At 35.2% G+C, this 22,480-nt stretch overlaps 1 protein-coding gene across 2 annotated transcripts in view; it reads right to left on the minus strand.

The window, feature by feature from the left end:
- The window catches only part of cwo (transcription factor cwo), a 67,990-nt gene extending 49,367 nt beyond the window's left edge, over nucleotides 1–18,623 (minus strand). Inside the window, exon 1 of one of the 2 annotated variants that reach the window (XM_074173649.1) lies at nucleotides 18,149–18,623. In XM_074173649.1, the coding sequence (XP_074029750.1) occupies nucleotides 18,149–18,210 (62 nt within the window). In that variant the 5' untranslated portion in view covers nucleotides 18,211–18,623. The remainder of the gene's footprint in view (nucleotides 1–18,148) is intronic. The other variant, XM_074173648.1, reaches the window with a different exon arrangement.
- Nucleotides 18,624–22,480: the final 3,857 nt, after the last annotated feature.

Consider the following 22,480-nt stretch of genomic DNA (forward strand, 5'->3'; position numbering starts at 1 on the left):
CATTGCCTTCTGCTGCTGCTGACTCCCTTGGTAAGGAGGGTGCTGCAAGCAGCTTCATCAGACCAGAGCCTGCCATTGGCATCGGTAAAGGCTTTGCCAAACAAACATTGAACACCTGGATGGCAAGAAGATTTATGGACTTTTGGCAGGATCTTCCAGGATTTGCTCACTCCAAGGCGTTCATTCACTCTTCGAAGCTTGATACCAAACAGTTGTTGGACTACAGTAGGGATGAACTACGATGTCTAACAGGCTTTCTCACAGGTCACTGTCATTTGAATCATCATATGCAGAGACTCGGATTGTCGGAAAACAGTGTGTGTCGCATTTGTTTGGGAAATTATGAAACAGCAGAGCAAATAATTTGTGCCTGCCCCGCTAGGGACCGAATCAGGTTTTCAGAGTTTGGCACAGCCTTACCATCTGACCTGAAAGACCACTCACCATACAAATTAATGGACTTTGTTAAAAAGCTGGGTATATTTGGTCGAGTGTAAATAGGTGTGAGCCACAATAAATCCTTGCAGGTTGCAGTCGTTGCATTTAAGTTCGTAAATTCCAAACTTTTCCGAATTCTCGAATTAGTACTTTGGATTCCTTAAAAGGCTCTATAGTGTATAAGTGGTTTTAAATACCACCTTCATACCTAGTTCTTAGTTCCCGGTGTAATGGTGGTAAGGAAATAAGATACATTTATCTTGGTTTGGTGTTGGGATAAAACTCCAGTAATACTCAGATCATGATTAATCTTTCTGTTTCCGATGTCAACATACTCAACCTGAAGAAGGTAATGATCAAGTTCTTGAAGAAGATCCTGTGCAGCGGTTCATTTTCATGTAGCCGCAGGAGTCAACTGATCTCTGCGTGTTTTATATATACTTTTTTTACACGCTTTATATTAGCTTCACCTGTATGTATGTTTGTTTGTTAGTAACTCTCAAGCTCGGGATCTGTATTTAACAGAATTATCGACATCATTGCTTGAAATATTCGCGGGCAGATGGCGCTGTACGTAACCTCCTTCATATATCGACATTATTGCTTGATCTATTCGCGGGCAGATGGCGCTGTAAGTAACATACTTGATAGATCTACATTATTGCTTGATCTATTCGCGGGCAGATGGCGCTGTACGTAATCTCCTAAACATTATACGGCTGATTGAGCCCAAAGTTTAGATAAAATAAATATAGTTTAAAAAGAACAAAAAACACCCTTTTATAGCATACGAAACTACAAAATGAAAAATGTATTTAGTTTAAAAAACTAAAAAACACGCTTTTAAAGAACATCGAACTAAAAAGTTAAAAATATTTTTTTAAATAAGCTTAAAACAATAACGAACGAAAAATACTAGTATACTAGTAAGCGCCTGTCGCTTATTTCACAATAATACTAGTATTTTTCGTTCGATATTGTTTCAAGCTTATTTAAAAAAATATTTTTAACTTTTTAGTTCGATGTTCTTTTGAAGCGTGTCTTTTAGTTTTTTGATAACTATATTTATTGCTGAAAGAGTTCCAACTAGACTAGATGATAGAATTGTGGACACCTCATTCAGTATCCGAAACCAAGCCAAGTTTATTGGCCGCTTGGACAGCTATATAATTTTTTCAGAAACGCTTCCATCTACTGATATTTCATGGTCACGGACAGTGCAGATACACCGAAACTATTCTGTTATGATAACATTGCAAACTCAGAAAATTTTTCATCGAACTGGTGATGATTGTGAATGCCATTTTAATTTTGCTGTTTTGTGTTCAACTGTCAAAGTGCCAGTAACTTCGAATATTTTTCCCCGAGCCAAAAAGCATCATTTTTTTCTGTTCCTTCCTTGCAACGGAAAACAAATTAAATAGAAACGAAACGTTGACTCGATAGCAAAATCTTTGAATATTTGAAAGATTAGTCTTCTCTGTCTGTATTGATATAATTATTTGACTGTGTTTTACTGGTTCAATGTTTATGGATTTCCATCTCCTTCAAAAGTCAGGATATATTCATTTTTGTAAATTAGCACGATACTTAGCACAATAACGTAGCTGCAATAGTGAAAACATAAACTTGGAATAATATTTCGAAAAAATCATGTCTCCCAACATACCTACACAGTAGTTTTAGGTAAACACCTGCCGGAAAACTACTACTTTCCCAGCTAATACCACGCCAATCATTGAATTATATTAGACAGACATTTATTTTCTCACACCTATTTATCTCCCCTCGATACAGTCTTCAGACTGCATGTTTCTTCCCCGCTTTTGGGACTTTGGTTCACTGGAGCTGTAACTAGTTAACCTGTCTTTCTCTCAGACGAAGATTTCATATATACATCCAAAACAAATCACCCATCAAGTCCAGCAGCAAGGATCAATTCGATATCAACATAGTCTTCAGTATAATTTATTAACCAACCGGCTACCGACTGCTTCAAATGGAAATTCAACAAAAAAACAACCCACTGAACTTCAAGTCAGTTAGGAAAATATGCAAGAAGAGTATGTATATCAATTACATCCCAAAAAATGGAAACGAAAAATTCAAATAAAACTTATGGCACTCATATGCTATGTAACGTTTGGTTTTATTTTTAGCTATAAGTCCTTGAACTCGAGTACCTATATTTAACGCAAAACAAATTCAATGCAATAAAAATCGAATTGTTTCGTTTGTTTACACATTTATTATACAAATCAACAGTAAAAATTACTTACTCGTTTTTAAAATCGGAGGTGATGAAGCAACTACTATATATATCCACATTCACTTCTTGATTATAAAATTACATCATAATTTAAATTGAAAGGAGTGTACCCCTTTCTATTTAACCTTTATATTTTTATTTTGAGGAAGAAGATTGAGGTGTTATTTTTGATGTCCATATTCACCATATCCTAGTTTTCCAGACCATTTGAGAGGGTGGAAATGACGTCAAACATAAAAAAGCGTATCATCAAAAATTGAATTTGTAACCTATAAAATGCTATTTCTAATGGTCAGGCAACCCGTCTGAAGTGGTGGAAAAGCAGCGTAAATTTAAAAAAACTGTTCATTGAAAGTTACTACACCTATAAGGTTGAGATATGTTACTACTGGTGAGTATCCATATCTAGGCCATCTCAGGGGATGGAAATAGGGTAGAAAATGTTAAAAACTCCATCATTGACAATATAGTTTGTACACCTAGAAGATTGAGATAGGATATAGTGGAAGTAAACGATATTGTGCACATTTAAAGGTGGCGGCACTAGCGAACTAGTCCACGTGGACTGCAGACTTAGCGGTTCAAGTCATGTTATGGTAACGAATAGAAATCGGGGAAAGTTATCGCCGTCGTGTTCAGTTCAGGAACTGATCGCGATTTGAGTGTTGAAATTCGATATTGGTGCAGTTATAATTACTTAAAATTTTTGTTATCTGTTTAAAATTTGGTGTCCTTGGACAAGTACTAAATGTAAAAACGAGTGTAATAACAACGCAGACGTTTTCCTGTGTAGTGATTCCAATAGCGATGGTGAACAATGCGAAAAAGAACTATTACAAACAACATCAGATTTGACCGAAATTCCTTTCTCAACTGTACGTAAAATAGTCAAAAACAAACCCTATGAACGCAAGAGGCGATGTAATACAGGATTACCAAAACCTTTAGATGTTCGTCTAATAAAATCATTGAAAAAAAAAACAATATACGACTGTAAAAAAAGCATGAGATCCCTACAACTGAAATCATAAGGAAGAAATTAAATACGTGAGCCATAACGTGAGCTGCTGTGACAAAACTCTTCAAAATTGGATAAACAAACGTCAAGCAATTATGGAAAGTAGAAGAATAGTGGAATTGCGTAACAAATACTTCGAACAAATGAGTAAATATAGACAAGAACAACGGCAAATTTTCTATTTGGACGAAACTTGGTATGACACTCACGACACAGTTACGAAAGGCTGGACTGATGGTTCGAGAATGTATATGCCTAACATGCCTACAAACAAATAACCGCGTCTAATCATTGTGCTTTGCGGCGGAAGTGGGTTACGAATTCTTTGAAATTATGTGGAAAAAAACTCAGCCTCTCTATGTGGACAACTTTAGGCTTGCTTCTTGATGACAATTGGATTCTGTACACCAGATCGTTTATCTTTTTGGTTACCAAGTAAGGTCCCTGCCATGGTCTCTGCAACTTGCAAATTGGGACACAAACCTTTCCGACGTTAGGGTTGGTAGAGCCACCCTGCATCGCTCTCCTTGAAGCTCAGTGGCAGCGACTTTTTGTCGAATCTTATCTTCATCCTGTCGCTGGAAAGCTGTCATTTAGTCCTGGCATTCGTGTACAATTTCCAGTCTCTCCTTCAGGTCATTCACATACTCTGAAAGAGGTACCTCTTGAGATTCATCGAAAGGACTGCCATACAATACATCTACCGGAAGCTTTAGTTCCCTACCAGTTAACAACATGGATGGTGTATAACCTGTCGCGTCATATTGGGAGCTCCTGTATGCCAACAGAAATAGAGGAACAAATTTAGTCCAGTCTCTTTGGTTTTCGGAGACAAACATCGAGAAGTAGTTATTGATGGTGCGATTATGCCTCTTGACCATTCCATCGGATTGTGGGTAAAGAGCAGTTGTTCTTGTCTTTATTCCCAACAGAGCCATCATTTCCTTCCATAAATCCGATTCGAAGTTGCGGCCCTGATCCGAGTGTAGTTCTTGGGGTACTCCGTGTCTGACAATTACGTTCGGCAACAGGGCTTCTGCTACCGTTTTAGCCTCTCGATTGAGTGAGGCTAATACTTCAGGCCATTTGGAAAAAGTAGTTCATCACAACCATAAGGTACTTGTTACCAGATGTGATCATAGGGAGTGGCCCCAAAATGTCGACTGCGATTGTCTCGAAAGGGCACCCACTGAGGTACTGCTTCAACTTTCATCTTTGCCTTGTCTTCGAACCCTTTTTCGAAGACCACAGGTCATAGCGCTTACACCACTCTTCCACGTCTCGACGGCAATTGACCCAATATTACCTCTCACGCACTCTCGTTCGAGTCCTACTTACTCCGTAATGCCCTCCAGTGCGACCATCGTGAAGTTGTTCGAGGATATTTGGGATACACGTCTTAGGAAGGATCATCTGGAATCTGTGGGTTCTTCCATCCGGCTTTCCCATTTCCGAGTGAGTAGGTCATCTCGAATGCTCATGGAGTCCCATTGGAGCCAGTAACCCTTTTTCTGGTGGCAGTGTTTGGAAATCTCTTTGGCAATCCATTCTCGCTCAGTTTTCAAGACGGGATCCTCCTTCTGCGCTACGATGATTTCTTGCCTCGTCAAAGAGGTAGTTGCACCCTCAGAGGCTGTTAATGATCGTACCACACCATGGTCAGGTGATTCCTCAAATTGGCTGTCCGTAACCCTGGACAAGGGATAGGTTGCTACCCTCCTTGTCAGAGGGAACCCGAAGCGGCGGGAGGTAGGGGAGCTTATCTCCCGCCGCTGTCCACAAAGGAGTCTCTGCTCGCTATCTTATCACGTCTGGTGGGAAGTTCTTCTGGTAGCTGGGTACCCTTGTCCTCCTGGCGTTGGCAAAATTTGCATCCGGATGTCAGGCATGGTCTTCTTGAGAAGCTATCTGCGTTTCTGTGACTTTTTCCTTTCCGAAGTTTCCGGAAATCGCTTCAAACTTTTTGTCGACTCCTTCAAGCGTTTTTTCAAGCTCTTCTTCAAATTTTTTTCCGACTCCTTCAGGCCCCTCCTCGAATTTCCTTTCAACCCCATCAAACTTCTCATCGACTCTTTGTTCCAATCCCTCTTTTGTTTTCTGAAATAATTTTTCAAATTCTCCCTGAATCAATTCCTGTATCTCCCCTTTTCTCACTTGAGACAATTTCAAATCTTCAAATAAATGAAGGTACATCTTATTGTCTTTTTCTTGTTTCTTCTGAATATTTATCAATACTTTCAATATTCCTCTCTGTTTCTTTCTTGTTTTTCCAGAATATTCAGTAATAATTCACGATCTTCCTTCCGACGTAACCGTTTTTCCTCCCCCCTTCGTTCTTCATTATCCGCCAAGCTCAATAGCAAAAACTCAAACATTTTCTTGAGTTCGTCGTAATCAACACTCACTGTTTTCACCATAAAACAGTTAAATGTCAGTCAATTATCCGACACCAAGTGTTACGTTTTTCCCCGTAGGTTCACCAATAATTGACTACACTGAATAATCAAACTTAACTTTACTTCTCTTGAAATACAACAAACACTTCAACTATTTCAACTATTATTCTATGTCTATCACCTTACTATATCACTTCGCGTACCGCACTGGTACGTCCACTTCACTGTGTACTTGACTGACTGAATACGCTTGCAGCCAGCGTTTAAATATCGCAATGGAACATCGTAGAATTTCGCCGAAGTTCTATCGACATCGGTAGCATGTTTCTTGCTCCTTCTGGAGCGGCAGGTAACATTGGATATTCCCACACTTCCAGCTACATCACGTTTGGTTACCAGTGGCGGCCGGCGTTATTTCCTTTCGGGCATGATTTACAAAAATATTTTCGAAGAATGGTTTTATTTGCATCTACCTGATGATGTATATCAATTGTTTCAGAAATAAATTGTGAAATGCAGAAAAGGTCTGATCTCTTTTCGACAAAGCCATGTTGAACAGCAGAAATGACGATTTTAATTGAGCCACGTTTGAACTCATATAATAAATTGATGGATGAAGGCGTCACTACGTTAGTTACAAATAAAAGTGGTAAAATAGTCTAAGCGACAAGTTCAAAAACATGAAAAATAGAGATAAAGGTCCTAGGAATCACCTCTAGAAAAATGTTTTTGAATGATTTTGGTGCAGGTAGAATATTGCAATTGTTATTAACAAAATAAGATTTAAAAGAAATGGTATTTAGTTTTTCGTTAATAACTCAAAAAATATTAATATTTAAGCAATTTCGAAAAAAGCTCGTTAAAGAGGAGGAAATTTCCGATAAAAAAGTCCCGATTCCCGAAACTCTATCTCCATTATTCATAATTTTAATTTGACTTTGAAAATAGGGTTCCACGCGGCTGTTACGGCATGCGCGAGCTGCCGCTAAAGAGAGTTTTTCAAAAGAAATAATTTTTTTATAACATAAAATGTCATTTTTAAAATTTAAAAAAAATCTAGTATCTTCCTTAACACTTGAATGAATTGAGTCCCGTAGAAAAACAGTTTCATCACCATTTTTCAAAAAGTTATTCAATTGTTAACTAACAAATTTTTTCCCAATATCCGTTGACATAAATAATGGGATAAAAGGTATAAATAATTGGCCTATAAATTTCAAACTTCGTGGAGCCCTTTTGATATATATATATATATATATATATATATATATATATATATATATATATATATATATATATATATATATATATATATATATATATATACTTCATACAATCCTGCGATAAATGTTCATAAAAATTTATTAATTTGTTAATTATGATTTTTTTACTATTACTGAATGAAATATCTAAAAATTGTTGATAACATTTTTTTTTCAATTGATATTTAGCCATGTCTGTTTTCACATTAAACAATGGCAGTTATTAACATAGGATATGAATTTTTTACGTAATTTGTTTTAAACGAATAGAGAAATTCAGTATTAAAAAAAATTTTTTGCTATTTTGTTGTCTAGAGATACTTATGATAAAAAAATGATTTTCTCAATTTTAATTTTTAATTGTTTTAATTTTTAATCGATTTTTTTATATTTCGATTGTTTAAATAATTAGTTAAGGAATAACTTTGCTTTTAAAAATCATAATTTAGTTTGTCAAAAAAATGTATTTATTATTTAATTGTTATTAGTTCAACAATGTGTTATAAACAAATATTGACCAACGTTATATTTTTTTTCTGAGGAAGAAAAAAAGTATAAATATATATATATATAAAAAGTGCCATAAAAAAGTATAATAAATAAAAAAAAAACATGGCACATTTTTATATATAGCTGTTTTTGTGATTTTTTTCTGCTTCAGAAAAAAATATAACGTTGGTCGATATTTGTTTATAACAAATTGTTAAACTAATAAACAATTAAATAATAATTTTTTTTGCCAAACTATTTAAAGGTGTAAATTATGATTTTTAAAAGCAAAATTATTTCTTAACTAATTATTTAAACAATCGAAATATAAAAAAATCGATTTTAAACAAATTTTTTAAATCATAATTAGACATCAAATTAGCAAAAAAAAATTCAAAAATATTGAATTTCTCTATTTGTTTAAAACAATTTAATAAACAAATTACGTAAAAAATTCATATCGTATGTTAATAACTACCATTGTTTAATGTAAAAACAGACATAGCTAAATATCAATTGAAAAAAAAATGTTATCAACAATTTTTAGATATTTCATTTTGCAATAGTTATAAAAAATCATAATTAACAAATTAATAAATTTTTATGATACGATCGCAGGATCGTATGAAGTATATATATCAAAAGGGCTCCACGAAGTTTAAAATTTATAGGCCAATTATTTATACCGTTTATCCCATTATTTATACCAACGGAGATTGGGAAAAAAATTGTTAGTTAACAATTGAATAACTTTTTGAAAAATGGTGATAAAACTTTTTTTTCTACGGGACTCGATTAATTCAAGTGTTAAGAAGATACTAAAATTGTTTCAAATTTTTAAAATGACATTTTATGTTGCATGCCGCATGCCGCAACAGCCGCGCGGAACCCTACTTTCAAAGTCAAATTAAAATTATAAATAATGGAGATAGAGTTTCGGGAGTCGGGAATTTTTTATCGGAAATTTCCTCCTCTTTAATGAGCTTTTTTCAAAATTGCTCAAATATTAATATTTTTTGAGTTATTAACGAAAAAGTAAATACCATTTTTTTAAATCTTATTTTGTTAATAACAATTGCAATTTTTTACCTGCACCAAAATCCTTCAAAAACATTTTTCTAGAGGTGATTCTGAATCGAATGAGCTATCGCTCATATTTTCAGGACCTTCACCTCTATTTTACATGTTTTTGAACTTGTTGATTAGACTAAAAACATAGAAAGTTTTAGTTCTCATTTTTCATGAACTTATATAATGTCATTTCGAACAGCTATTTTGTTAAACAGTCATTATTATCATTATTTAAATAATTTGCAGCTCAAACGGAAAATCAACAAAAAAAAACATCCATTACATTACGCCGCACCGGGAACAATTCCATGGTTATTTTTTCAGGGTCGTCTCATGTGCTACTTTCCAATGATTTGTTCGAATGTGTACGTACGCACACGCTGGTTGATTTTGTAGAAAACCGAAATGCAAATTTATATTTCAATTTCGGCTGGAGTTCATTGCAAGGTCACGCCTACACATGAGTGTGTCGCGTTACGTCGATAAGGTAAATACTCTAGCAAACAAGAGGAAAATTTAATAAAGAAGATCGTCCACACATTCAGGATTTCAGTGGCTTGAAGATGGGGAAAGAGTAGCCGGAAAGAGTCGCACTCGATTGACCACACGAGGCCGAATTGATTAAACTGACTAGGTATAACCAACCAATATACGAATAGGCAAAATGTTGAATTCTGCACGGTTTTATATCTGTACTCATCATGTATGCAAAATCCTTACTCATTTTCTTGTTAGTTTAACACTAGCCTATTAATCGGGAAAATTGCCGCACTTTCTTATTATACATCACTGAAAAAGCAGCTTTTATTAATAACAATTTTTCCTTACTAGAACAAAAATACTGTGTCTCGACGCGTATTTCGTTAACCAACTTAGCATCTCAGGCGTGAGAAACAGACCAGGACTGAACCTTCAAAAATGGTAAAAAGTGGAAAAAAAATAATAGTAGTGAAACCCATCAGAAAAGGACCCTAAGTTTCAATCTAAAATTCTCGCGTCAAAATATCAGCTTTTTTTCAAAAAGTCGCTGTGCTTTCTGTTCGTTGAAATCTCTACTTTCTGATGGTGTAAAAAAAATACATTACTATAGTAAATGTTCTCAGAAAATGCAAAAAATCGAATTCGAATTTTTTAAAATCATTATGTACAATGTTGAACTATTTATTAAAATTTACACTTTAATTACTCAAAAAACGTAGGCTAATAAAGTTAATATTTAATTAGACATCTACAATATTTTGAGAAAGTTGTAGAATCTTCTTTAAATAATATTTGTAGATGCCTATTCATTGCTGTTTTAAATAATTTATACCTACGGTCACTCATGTATTTCATGTCACTATGAAAAAAGTTAGATGGCGAAGTTGTAGGTAATAAAAAGATCTACAACTTTTGTATTTACAGTTTTTTCACATAACCGCAAAATTTACGTGAAAAATTCAAACAACCAAGTTTTTGGTTTTTTATTTTTATATTTTTCAAAAAAATTCTACGAGATTTGCTGAAAACTTATTTTTTTATGTCCCAAATACATTGTCATTTATTTGATTTGAAATATTAATTTTTTCACCTCATTTTGAGTTAATATCAAAAAAGCACCCTAATTTTCAATCGAAAATTCTCGCGTCAAAATATCAGCTTTTTTTCAAAAAGTCGCTGTGCTTTCTGTTCGTTGAAATCTCTACTTTCTGATGGTGTAAATAAAAATACATTACTATAGTAATTGTTCTCAGAAAATGCAAAAAATCGAATTCGAATTTTTTAAAATCATTATGTACAATGTTGAACTATTTATTAAAATTTACACTTTAATTACTCAAAAAACGTAAGCTAATAAAGTTAATATTTAATTAGACATCTACAATATTTTGAGAAAGTTGTAGAATCTTCTTTAAATAATATTTGTAGATGCCTATTCATTGCTGTTTTAAATAATTTATACCTACAGTCACTCATGTATTTCACAGAGAAGTGGGAAAGGAGCTACGAGAGCTGAGCCTCACTACATACCTGTTATTTCGTAGCAGCTGTGAAAACCGTTAGCCAGTATTCAAGATACAGAGCAATAGATTTCAAAAATATCAATTGGTCGATTTCGTTTTGATTTCAAACAGGTTGGAGCCTGGCTTCCTCACCCTTATGACTAATATCAATTGGCAAAAATTAAATCATCTTTTATTTTGGCAAACCTCCCACACACAGAAGGAGCAGCAGAACAACATTGTTACAGGGCATATTATCAGCTTCAAACTTGGTTGGGTAAAGAACTGACAGCAACAGATTGGGACTGGAAGCAACATCAACGTGGCATCATGCCCAAATTTACTTCTTTGCATGATCTACAACATTTTTGTAGAATTAATTTTTGAAATTGATTGCTTCCTTCCTTCCTTTGGAAGATTCCCACATTTTATTGTATAAGATGGAGTAGTATAAAGTCAGAAGCTTTGTTCCCCAAAAAATAATCACTCCTAAAAATATATCCCTTTCAATTTAAACAAGATTCCTTTGGCTGGGATTTAATAAAATAAGCGAATTAATTTTATTACGATGTCATCGACGACATGAGTAGATCAAACTCATTCCGTGACATAAAATCGTAATTTAATGAATGAATTGTGTGTATTTTCTATAATGTTATCCAATTTGGTGCTGAAGAGCCTTGGGGCAAGTGTCTTACGGCGAAACATCGGGTGTCTACCAGTGAGGCCGACAGTGTTCCATGTAAGTGAAAGGTTACTTCTTTCATTAATTATATTGTGTAGGAATCCTGTGAATGATATCGGACTCAGTTCCATTACGAATGTTTGGAATACAAACGGAATAGAGAAAATAGTTTTTCGTATAATTCAGCGTTCATATAAAACTATTTGTTTCGAATGTATTTTTCTTTCGTGTAATTCAATGTTTATATGAAAATAGCTGTTTCGAGAGGGCTTTCTTTTCCAGTTTGTGTCTGAAAGTTACTTCTCCGCATGATCTACACATCTTTGTATAGAATTGATTTTTGAAATTGATTACGTCCTTCCATTCTCTGGAAGACTGCCACATTTTTTTGAATCAAGATGAAGTAGTAGGAAGCCAAAAAGTTGATTTTCCAAAAAAATAATCACTCCTAAAAATATAACCTTTTCAATTTAAACAAAAATTACAATTTCATATTCAGTTTGTATACTCCAAACATTCGTTATGTAACTGATATCATTCACAGGATTGCTACACAATACAGTATCTATATGAAAGATGTAAAAATTTCACTTACACGAAACACTGTTATCCTCAATGGCGAACATCGATGTTTCGGAATAGACACTCGTCCTATTGCCTCTTTAGCACCAATCTGGATAGCATTATGAGATGAAGCTCTCAATTCATTCATACAGGGCGTTCCAATGAAAACTTGACCCCCCCCTTTAAGTCAGAAATGGATGTGTAATCGAAAATATCAACGTCATTTTTCATTTCTAGGGGGACTAATTCTCATATGGAAATCATACCCGAAACTTCACCCCCCTGCGGTCTGCAACTACCCCCCTTTTTTTACAATGGCATGAGGGGTCGAGTGATACATCATTTGAAAGGTATTTGGTCCCTCTATTACTTCTGTATTTTTTTTCGAAATTGGTTCATTTGTTATTAAGAAATTAAATGTTTCATTTTAGAAAAAACAGAAAATTCGCTGTCGCTCATTTTATTGAGGAAATCTACAAAAGCAATATCAATGACATCACAATAAACAGATAAAATGTTCTAAATGACCTCCATCCAGTCCCATACAATAATACAGTTTACTTTCGAAAGCGTTCCTTACATTATTGATGATGTTTGAAGTCAGAAATCGGCATTCCCGAACAATTCTCTGTCGCAGGTCTTCTATATTTGTAGAATTTATTTGAATAGTAGTGAACGTTTCGAAATGAACGACACTGTTAGTTTTTTCAGCACTGGTAGTTTTTGTTGAATCTATTTGTCGCAGAACAAAAAGTAGATAGATGTAGTAGTAGATATTCAGTCATCCTTGTTCACTGTGTTCCAACATGGTTTATTCTACTGAAGAAATAATAGAAATTGTTGCAACCTATTATCGAAATAATGAATGTGCTGAAGCAGCTGCAAGAATTTTTAATACGAATCATCCAGACCACAACGTGAGCCATCAATAGCTACGTTAAACAGTTAATGGATAAGTTTCGAACTTCAGGTTCACAACAGAAAACATGAAGTATCCCGTCCTGTCAGAAATGACGGAGTTGAAGTTGCAGTTTTAGGACATGTATAAATGGATAATCGACAATCTATCAGACAAGTAGCTAGAGCGTCTGGTGTATCAGCTACTAGTGTCTTTCGGATTTTGAACGCCTACAAATTCCATCCTTTCAAGATAAGGCTAGTTCAGGAATTAAACGAATATAATCCTTATCGTCGACTTCAGTTTTGTGAGGTGTTTAGCGAGAAATTGACCAATAATCCAAACCTACTATATAATAGGGGAGACTGGGGCAAGATGAGATAGCCAAGACAAAACTCGTTATACAAGGAAAATTAAACTCTTTAATAACATTCTTTAACAAAAGAGGTAACCATTATACATTTCTCTCTTATAATTAAACGTTGTAGCATGCAAAATCATAGAACTTTTTTTTGGCAAATAATGAAAAAATAAACTCGGCAAATTTCCCGTTTTGCCCCATAACTGGGGTAAGATGGGAAACGCTGTGGGGCAAAACGAGTACGCTTTTTAATCGGGTAGACAGCGTTCACAAATGTGCGCCTCTTCATCTTCCTCATCTACTCCGGCACATGAATTATGCGTCCAACCGTGGCACACGCCGCAGATGACCCAACTTTCGGTTGAATCTGAGTCTAAGTACCCACAATAGATGCAAGCACAGTCATCATCCTCTTCTTGGGATGAACTATCTTCCGATTCAGTTTCTTTTTTGCACCTTTTGATTTGACGCTTTTTCTGCAGGTTTTCCTTGTCAGTTGTCTTTTTAATCTTCTTTGCAGTCTTTTTTCCAGGTTTCTTTATTTGTTTTTTACCTTTTTCAGTCACTTGATTATCAGTACATAAAAAATGTTATTTTAATCACAAGGGCGGGGCAAAATGGGATAGTATCCCATTATGCCCCGATCATCATGCCCCGATCCACACGTAGGTAAAAAAGATGACGCAATTCTAACCTCAAACTTTACCGGCGAAAAAATTGGTTTGAATTTAATGTTTTGGACTACTATAATAAGCTCGGGATTGAAATAATATACTAACACAGGTACTTACATGTCTGTACATCAGTTTTCGAATCAAATATCGCGTAAAAACACTTGCAATCACTTTTTTCTCTCTGCAACGCAAAAACGAGTTCTAACCTGTTCGCTCTGCTTGGACACACTAGCGGAGAGTGAAGTTCGTGCAAATGGCGCTGTCGCCGCTCCGAACACGATTACTATTCACGCACACAAGCTTACTTCCCGTGGTGTCCCGAACTTCATCTTGCCCCGGTCTCCCCTACATATTTTTCAGACGAAAGTTCTTTCATGTTGAATGGTGAAGTGAATAGACATAATTGTCGTTACTGGAGCGATGTGAATTCTCATTTGGTGATGGAAACACATTCACAAATTCCACAAAAATCGAATATCTGGGCCGGCATTCTTGGTAATCATATTGTTGGACTAACCTTCATTGAAGGTAATCTCAATGGAGACACATACTTAAATCTATTACAAGAGTGTGTGGATCCTATGATTACACAATTTGAGAAAATGATGAAAATTTAGTAGAAAATGAAATATCTAACATTCCAGCAGGATGGTGCAACCCCACATTTTGATTTTCGGGTGAGACAGTTTTTAGACGAACGTTTTCCAATGCGTTGGATCGGCAGAAGGGGTCCAGTGGAGTGGCCAGCTAGATCACATGATCTCACAAGTCGAAAGTGTACTCTACTAAGCTTACAAATCTAGATGACCTGCGATAGAGAATTGTTGGGGAATGCTGATTGCTGACTCCGAACATCTTGAATAATGTACGGAACGCTTTCGAGAGTAGACTGTATTTATTGTATGGAACTAGGTGGAGTTCATTTTGAAAAATGTATGCGTTGATTTTGTTTCCATTGATATTATTTGTTATTGATTTCCTCATTAAAATGAACGACAGCGAATTTCAAAAAAAAATTACAGAGGTTTCAAAAGACTCGACTCCCCATGCCATTGAAAAATATTGGGGGGGTAGCTGCTGACCGCAGAGGGTGAAGTATTTTTGAAAAATCTCATTCATAACAAACAAAATAACAAATGAACTACAACAAATGTGAAAATATGTCCAGTAGTAACCAACAAATAAGTATCCAGTTAAAGGGGAATGAAAAAACATTGTTTTTTTGGAGGCGGTATAAATGGATATTCCTTTGAATTATACCGTCAATAGCCAAACTACACTGCAGGAAGAAAATATTACATTATTTTCCGTTGGGAGTTTGAAGGACATGGTCTTGGTCTTATTGATATTCTTCAGTTTACTTCGAGAGCGCGTTGAATAGAAAGCTATACAACATGGAAGCTAGTTGTTCGGGTACCGTGAAGCGTCCGAAACTGTCAGCATCAAATATAAATGGAAAAACAATTGTTATGAATGTTTATAACTCTTTAAGTATAAAATATCCCCCCGAAATAAAAAGTAAGGAGGAAGTTGTACAAAAATTTGCTGGTTATCGATGAAGAAGTCAAGAATTGTATTACAAACGAAATACCTACATTAAATTGAAGTTTTGTCTGTTATTCGTGAATACAGTTTTTTCCTGATATAAGAAGAACTAGATTATGGAAGACATTACAAGAGCTGAACTTCACTTTTGGAAAACAAGATAGAAAGAGCATGTTAATTGAACAATCAGAGATTGTAGAATGGAGAAGCGTCAGCGACAAAATCTGGGGAGTAGGCAGATTAAGGTCCCGGCGTCAAGTCACAAAACCCCAAAGTGTGTCTCTCAGTACATCCACACTTTTCAACTTCTTGAAAATGGCTTCAAAATCGAAGCCGTAACGTCGAACAATGCAAAACTTTGAGTGCGGTTCAACCCGAAATTGGGATGTTCAAATTTCTAACCGCAGAAACTTATTCTATTTGTGTGCTTATCTGGTGACGTTTCAAATACTTTATCTATCTTCATTATCAAACCTACGAATAATTTGATATTATCTGTGTCAAATTACACAAATTATAATATATTGATGTAAATAGGTTGATAAAGAAAATGGATAGTCTTTAAAACGTTTCCAGATGATACACATTTATCTTTATATGCAAAATTTCATAAGTTCAAGTTACTGACAAATTAGATTTTTCTTTTTTAAAAATCTAATGAATAAAATGCAATAGTAATTTTTTGTCCTTTCTACATCTGTATTTATTTTCAAATTTAATATTCTGATTATTTTATAGATCTGTAGAAGGTAACAATCCTAAATAAAAAACAATTTCAAATATAATTTCACCTTCTCAAAATAAAATATTTAAACAAAATTAGTTTTCACAATATTCCAATTATCTTCGCATCATACAGAATATATCAATGGAAAATTCATATTAACACTCCCAGTCCGACGCCTATTAATACTATTTCCAACGCAATATGATAAGCATTGTCTGCCGCCGCTTTTGAAGTTCTTTGTGGCGAGTCACTATTTTAGTGGCTCCTATGCCTCAAGAGGCATAGAGGGTAGAAATATCTCAGTGACTTTGTAGATGAATTGCACTGCCACTTTCTTGAGACGACTATCCTGACTTCTATGATGTACCGACATGTTTGCATTCTTGAAATTCTTACACTGGTGAATAAAAACGTTTCCATTGAAAAAACATTATTTCAAAGAATTTGTGTTATATTTATAATATGCTACTACTATCCAACCGCTAAAATGCTTCTACTCAAAACCCATACCTATATTCAAAAAGGACTCCTCAAAAGGGTATCCACGAACAGAATAACATAGAGGGGCTTACATTTGAAAAAATTGAAAAAGATTGTTTAAGAGTTTTCACTCAACCAAGTTTCAGGAAAAAAAGAGTTTGTACTAGATAATGGAAAAATCTACATTCTCAAAATATTTTTACAACAAAACAGACTGAGTTTTCATTACAAAATGGAGACAGTTGAAGAGATCAACTTTTTTCAAATTATATATATTCCTACTTTTGAATTTTAACTTAGGATGAATGTGGTCTTGTGACGTATCCTGCAAGTGGCTACAAAAATCGATGAAAAAAAACAGAGGTCTGTATTCAGAATGATAAAGTTGATGATGAAATCTATTGAACGAAACGTCGCATTGCAAATTAGTTCATTTCAGATTGTAACGAATAGGTTCCGAAATAGAGGCGGAAGAGCAAAAAAACGAAATTCACCAATTTTAGTTTTTGGCGAATTTTTCCAAAATAACCACTAATATTATCGATATAAAAAGAAATTATTCTAGTTCCCCAAGATAGGAAACTTTTTTCCAATTTCCCGACCTTGTAGGCCTTACAGTTTCCGAGATAGCACTAGTGAGATCAGCTGAAAAAACAACCTGTATATCAGTACTCGTGCATGAATGTTACCACTCAAAGTCAATGATAAACTGTTCATGATTCAAGACTGGGTGCATGAATCCCTCTTGAGTTTGATCCTTATTGAAAGTTTGGAAATTGGATGTATAGACATGATACAAAATCAGCCACCTACGGTTTTTTTTATTGTGACTTGGTTTTCATAGACTTTATTAAGTTTGGTTTGATTTCTTCTGAATATCATTTTTAACCTTTTGAAAACACGTCATATTTTACTGTCATACAGTTCAAGTATGTTGCTCGAGTTCTGAACGATAAAAAATGAGTGTTTTCATGAAATTGAGAAAATTTAATAGTAATTAATATTAATACGAGGTGTAAGACCAGTTCAATTAATTATGACCTAATAAGTATAATATCCTGAACGGTCTTCCAAAATATCAACTAAAACGTAACCATAAAACTGTTGCAATTTGGTACCCACATAATATAAATCAGGTTATTAATAGCAGTATCATTTCGGATCTGAATGAGTAAATAAGCCATAGTATTTACGTCACTAGGAATAAACCGATGTATTTACTAGTTAATCACAGAAAATGCGAAGTATCCCAGCAATGAAAACATATTTATCATCGGTATAAGTCCTACCTTTCATATTTAACACGTTGAATGTTTGAATTTTCTTCCCAGTATGTAGGTGTCATATCCATTTTCGAAACTGAACTATCTTTTAATCAACACTCAAACACAAGTTGCACCATATCAGGGAGCAAGAACAAGTTGCTTGTGATATCACACGTTCCTTCAACTGTTTACGGAAATTTTGACAGGTGTCGCAACGTAATCTGACCAAACACACTTGCTAGGCCGCCAAGTTAGCTGGGCACTGATAGAAACTGAACGAACACGCTAGAGAACACGTGAGCAATGAAAGTGAGACAAAACGCACCTCTGTTATTCGTTTCTGTCTGTTGCAAGGAACGGTACGTGACTATTAACACATATTGATTTAGCGGTAAGGAAATTTGTTAGGAATAAACTTCTCGAGCGACGATTGTGATAATTCTTCGAAATGATTTATCACATCGGAACTGTACTTATTTACATTAATTAGTTTTCGGTGTTTTGAGGCGATGCTGACGACCTAGAGTGAGAGAAAGACGGTGCGACGTACGTCTATATTTATCGATCTTTTGCACATGATCCAAGCGAGCGAAAGATCACGTTTAAAGTAACGTGGAGAACCACGTGATTTGTAGTCGTTGCCGTTTATGAATTACCCATCAAAATGGGTATTATGACTGGCCATTTTTATTTCCTATTGATTTATTCATAGTTGCAGGGCAAGTTCTGAAAGTGGCATTGGATTTGGTTATATAAGAAACTCCATGAAAACGTTTGAATAATCAATATTTTTTCTCTTCGTAAAAGATTGTTTGTTTGTGTAATTCTATGCTTTTACAATTTACAGGGAGAAAATCATTTTCTGATTAGAGAGTTTATATCAATGTAGTTCATTGTTTTGTTCATTTTTTGATAATTTGAGTATACAGAGTGGGTCATTTGAAACATACCGCAAGGCAGAACTGCCAGTAAACTAACTTTTCCAGGTAAGTTTGTAAGCAGTACGGTACTGCCAGTACCTACCATTTTTCAGTTAAAACGTATTACATAACCTTCAACCCTCTAAGCTGGACAGTCACTTCCCAAATTTTTGAAAAGGAATTTCAATTCCCTATCTATTGCTGTTTCGCTTTTGAAAATATGTCCCCTTGTTTAGAAAATATGTGATATGGAGCTTAAAAATGCTAACAATGTTTTCCGAAAATTGTGAAAGTTAAATACCTAGGTAATTGTAAATTGATTATCATATCTCTAAATGTTAATGAATATCATAATAATTAAGGTAAGTGGTAATTAACGAATAAATTCCTTCGGAACGATATCCAAATGTTGATTGAAGAATAAATTCCATCGGAACAATTTGCAGTTTTCTCCGTTCAGCGAATATCGGGTTTGGTCTAGTTATAACTCGGTGAATAGGTACTTAGTTTGGTTTACGATTTGAAATTCGTGTTCAACGGAGATAAAGCTTCTAGAAATATATACAATAGCTTATTTTATCCATGCAGAATGACGTGTAGAAAAATCGGTTTTGATGATTTTATAGCACAGAGAAAATTTGTTTGAAGGTGATTGACAATGTTTCGTGATGAATTTCACTAGTTCGGACTTCCATTGTCTACTATATAAAATGATTTGAAATCCCTGAAACAAGTAAAAAAGAATAATTAAAAAAGAATAGTTGAAAATAACAATTATATTAAGCAACAATAAACCTGAAATGAAATGATAGTGAAATAACCTACAAGTAAAAATATAATAATTGAATAAATAAAAATTAAAGGAATGAAAAAAGAAAATAATAAAAAAAATAAAAAGTGTAGAGATTCCAAGTCACGTTATTTCACGACGTTTCGATTGTTGGTATCTACAATCGTCTTCGGGTGATGACTGGACTGATTCCTCCGAGAGATGACTATTTTATAGGCCGTTGAAATACTTTCACTTTCTCTACTTTCCATTTTCCGCTTCACTGATTCCGTGAGAGATGACCGTTTTGGCGGGAGTTGGTCATTTTTCGTTTGATGATGGGTTTCCATATGTTTCGTATATCTACGCTGGCCTGGCTGAATACGTTGTTGGACAACATGTATGCGGCTTCCTTAAATTTTCTCCTGAACCAATGTTCCTCTCTGTGCAAGATCTCAGCTTGGGACCACTCGATGTTGTGTTGATGGGTCCAAACATGGTCTGCTATTCCTGATTTGCTGGTTTCTCCTCGCTGTGTGTGCTTCTTGTGCTCGGCAATGCGAACATTCAATGGCCTCTTAGTTTCACCAATATGGGATTTTCCGCACTCACAGGGTATCCGGTAAATGCAATTCTTGGAATCGCAGTCCGCGTTTGGGGGCCTGGTTTTCGTGAGGCTGCTACGGATAGTGTTACCGGATCTGAAACAGGTTCTAATGTTGTACTTGGAACCAATTCTTCTTATCCTCTCCGATAATCCTCTGATGTAGGGAAGTGCAAGCACTGGTTGTGACGGCTTCTCTTCCTTGCGAGGCTCCTGCTGTCTTTTAGCCAAAGTCTTTTCTACCATCGCTTTGGAGTATCCGAAGACGGGAACCTGAAAGAGAGAACGAATCTACCTATAGAAGTAATTATGGAATTACTAGGATGCTGTGTACGAAACTGTTATTTCCAACTGAAGAACGAATTCTTTACACAAGATGAGGGACTGCCAATGGGATCGCCACTTTCACCAGTCATAGCCAACATATATATGGAGTGGTTTGAAACTCTGGCCATTGAAGAAGCCCACAAGAAACCTCGATTCTGGTTGAGATATGTTGACGACACCTTCATAATATGGAACCATGGGAATACCGAACTAGACGCCTTTCTGAAACACATCAACAGCGTGAGACCTTCCATCACTTTCACAATGGAGAAGGAAATCCACAATGAATTGCCATTCTTAGACGTTTTGGTGAAGAGGACCGGCACTAAGTGGGAAACATCTGTATACCGAAAACCCACTCATACGGGACAGTATCTGAACCACGAATCCAACCACCATCAATCGACAAAAAGAGGAATCATCAAGACTCTATTAGACCGTGCTTTTGGGCTCTGTAATACAAAGGAAGGTCTCGAGAAGGAACTAGACATCATCAAAAATGATCTTCAGCGGAATGGATACTCCAAAGTGATGTTAGAAAAGACTTTGGCTAAAAGACAGCAGGAGCCTCGCAAGGAAGAGAAGCCGTCACAACCAGTGCTTGCACTTCCCTACATTAGAGGATTATCGGAGAGGATAAGAAGAATTGGTTCCAAGTACAACATTAGAACCTGTTTCAGATCCGGTAACACTATCCGTAGCAGCCTCACGAAAACCAGGCCCCCAAACGCGGACTGCGATTCCAAGAATTGCATTTACCGGATACCCTGTGAGTGCGGAAAATCCTATATTGGTGAAACTAAGAGGCCATTGAATGTTCGCATTGCCGAGCACAAGAAGCACACACAGCGAGGAGAAACCAGCAAATCAGGAATAGCAGGCCATGTTTGGACCCATCAACACAACATCGAGTGGTCCTAAGCTGAGATCTTGCACAGAGAGGAACATTGGTTCAGGAGAAAATTTAAGGAAGCCGCATACATGTTGTCCAACAACGTATTCAGCCAGGCCAGCGTAGATATACTAAACATATGGAAACCCATCATCAAACGAAAAATGACCAACTCCCGCCAAAACGGTCATCTCTCACGGAATCAGTGAAGCGGAAAATGGAAAGTAGAGAAAGTGAAAGTATTTCAACGGCCTATAAAATAGTCATCTCTCGGAGGAATCAGTCTAGTCATCACCCGAAGACGATTGTAGATACCAACAATCGAAACGTCGTGAACTAACGTGACTTGGAATCTCTACACTTTTTATTTTTTTATTATTTTCTTTTTTCATTCCTTTAATTTTTATTTATTCAATTATTATATTTTTACTTGTAGATTATTTCACTATCATTTCATTTCAGGTTTATTGTTGCTTAATATAATTGTTATTTTCAACTATTCTTTTTTAATTATTCTTTTTTACTTGTTTCAGGGATTTCAAATCATTTTATATAGTAGACAATGGAAGTCCGAACTAGTGAAATTCACAGAGAAAATTGTAATTGCTACCAGCAAATTGCGATAAAAAATTAATACATCAAGCTCTTCGATAACAACCCAAACTTTTTTTCAGTAATTAATAGCAATTTTTTAAATTTCAATGAGTCACGGTGTTATCTGAATACATTTTTTTCCGACCTCCATTTTCAGAAATGAGGTAATAGTTTGAATAATAAGTATATGCGAATTCTCCGCTTTTTGATTTAGATCACACACTCGAAATCATCAAAATACTGTCATTAG

The sequence above is a fragment of the Leptinotarsa decemlineata genome, unplaced genomic scaffold (genome assembly GCF_025532065.1).
Source record: "Leptinotarsa decemlineata unplaced genomic scaffold, Ldec_3_MD MMD2_tig00000251_RagTag_RagTag, whole genome shotgun sequence".
Classification (NCBI taxonomy): domain Eukaryota; kingdom Metazoa; phylum Arthropoda; class Insecta; order Coleoptera; family Chrysomelidae; genus Leptinotarsa; species Leptinotarsa decemlineata.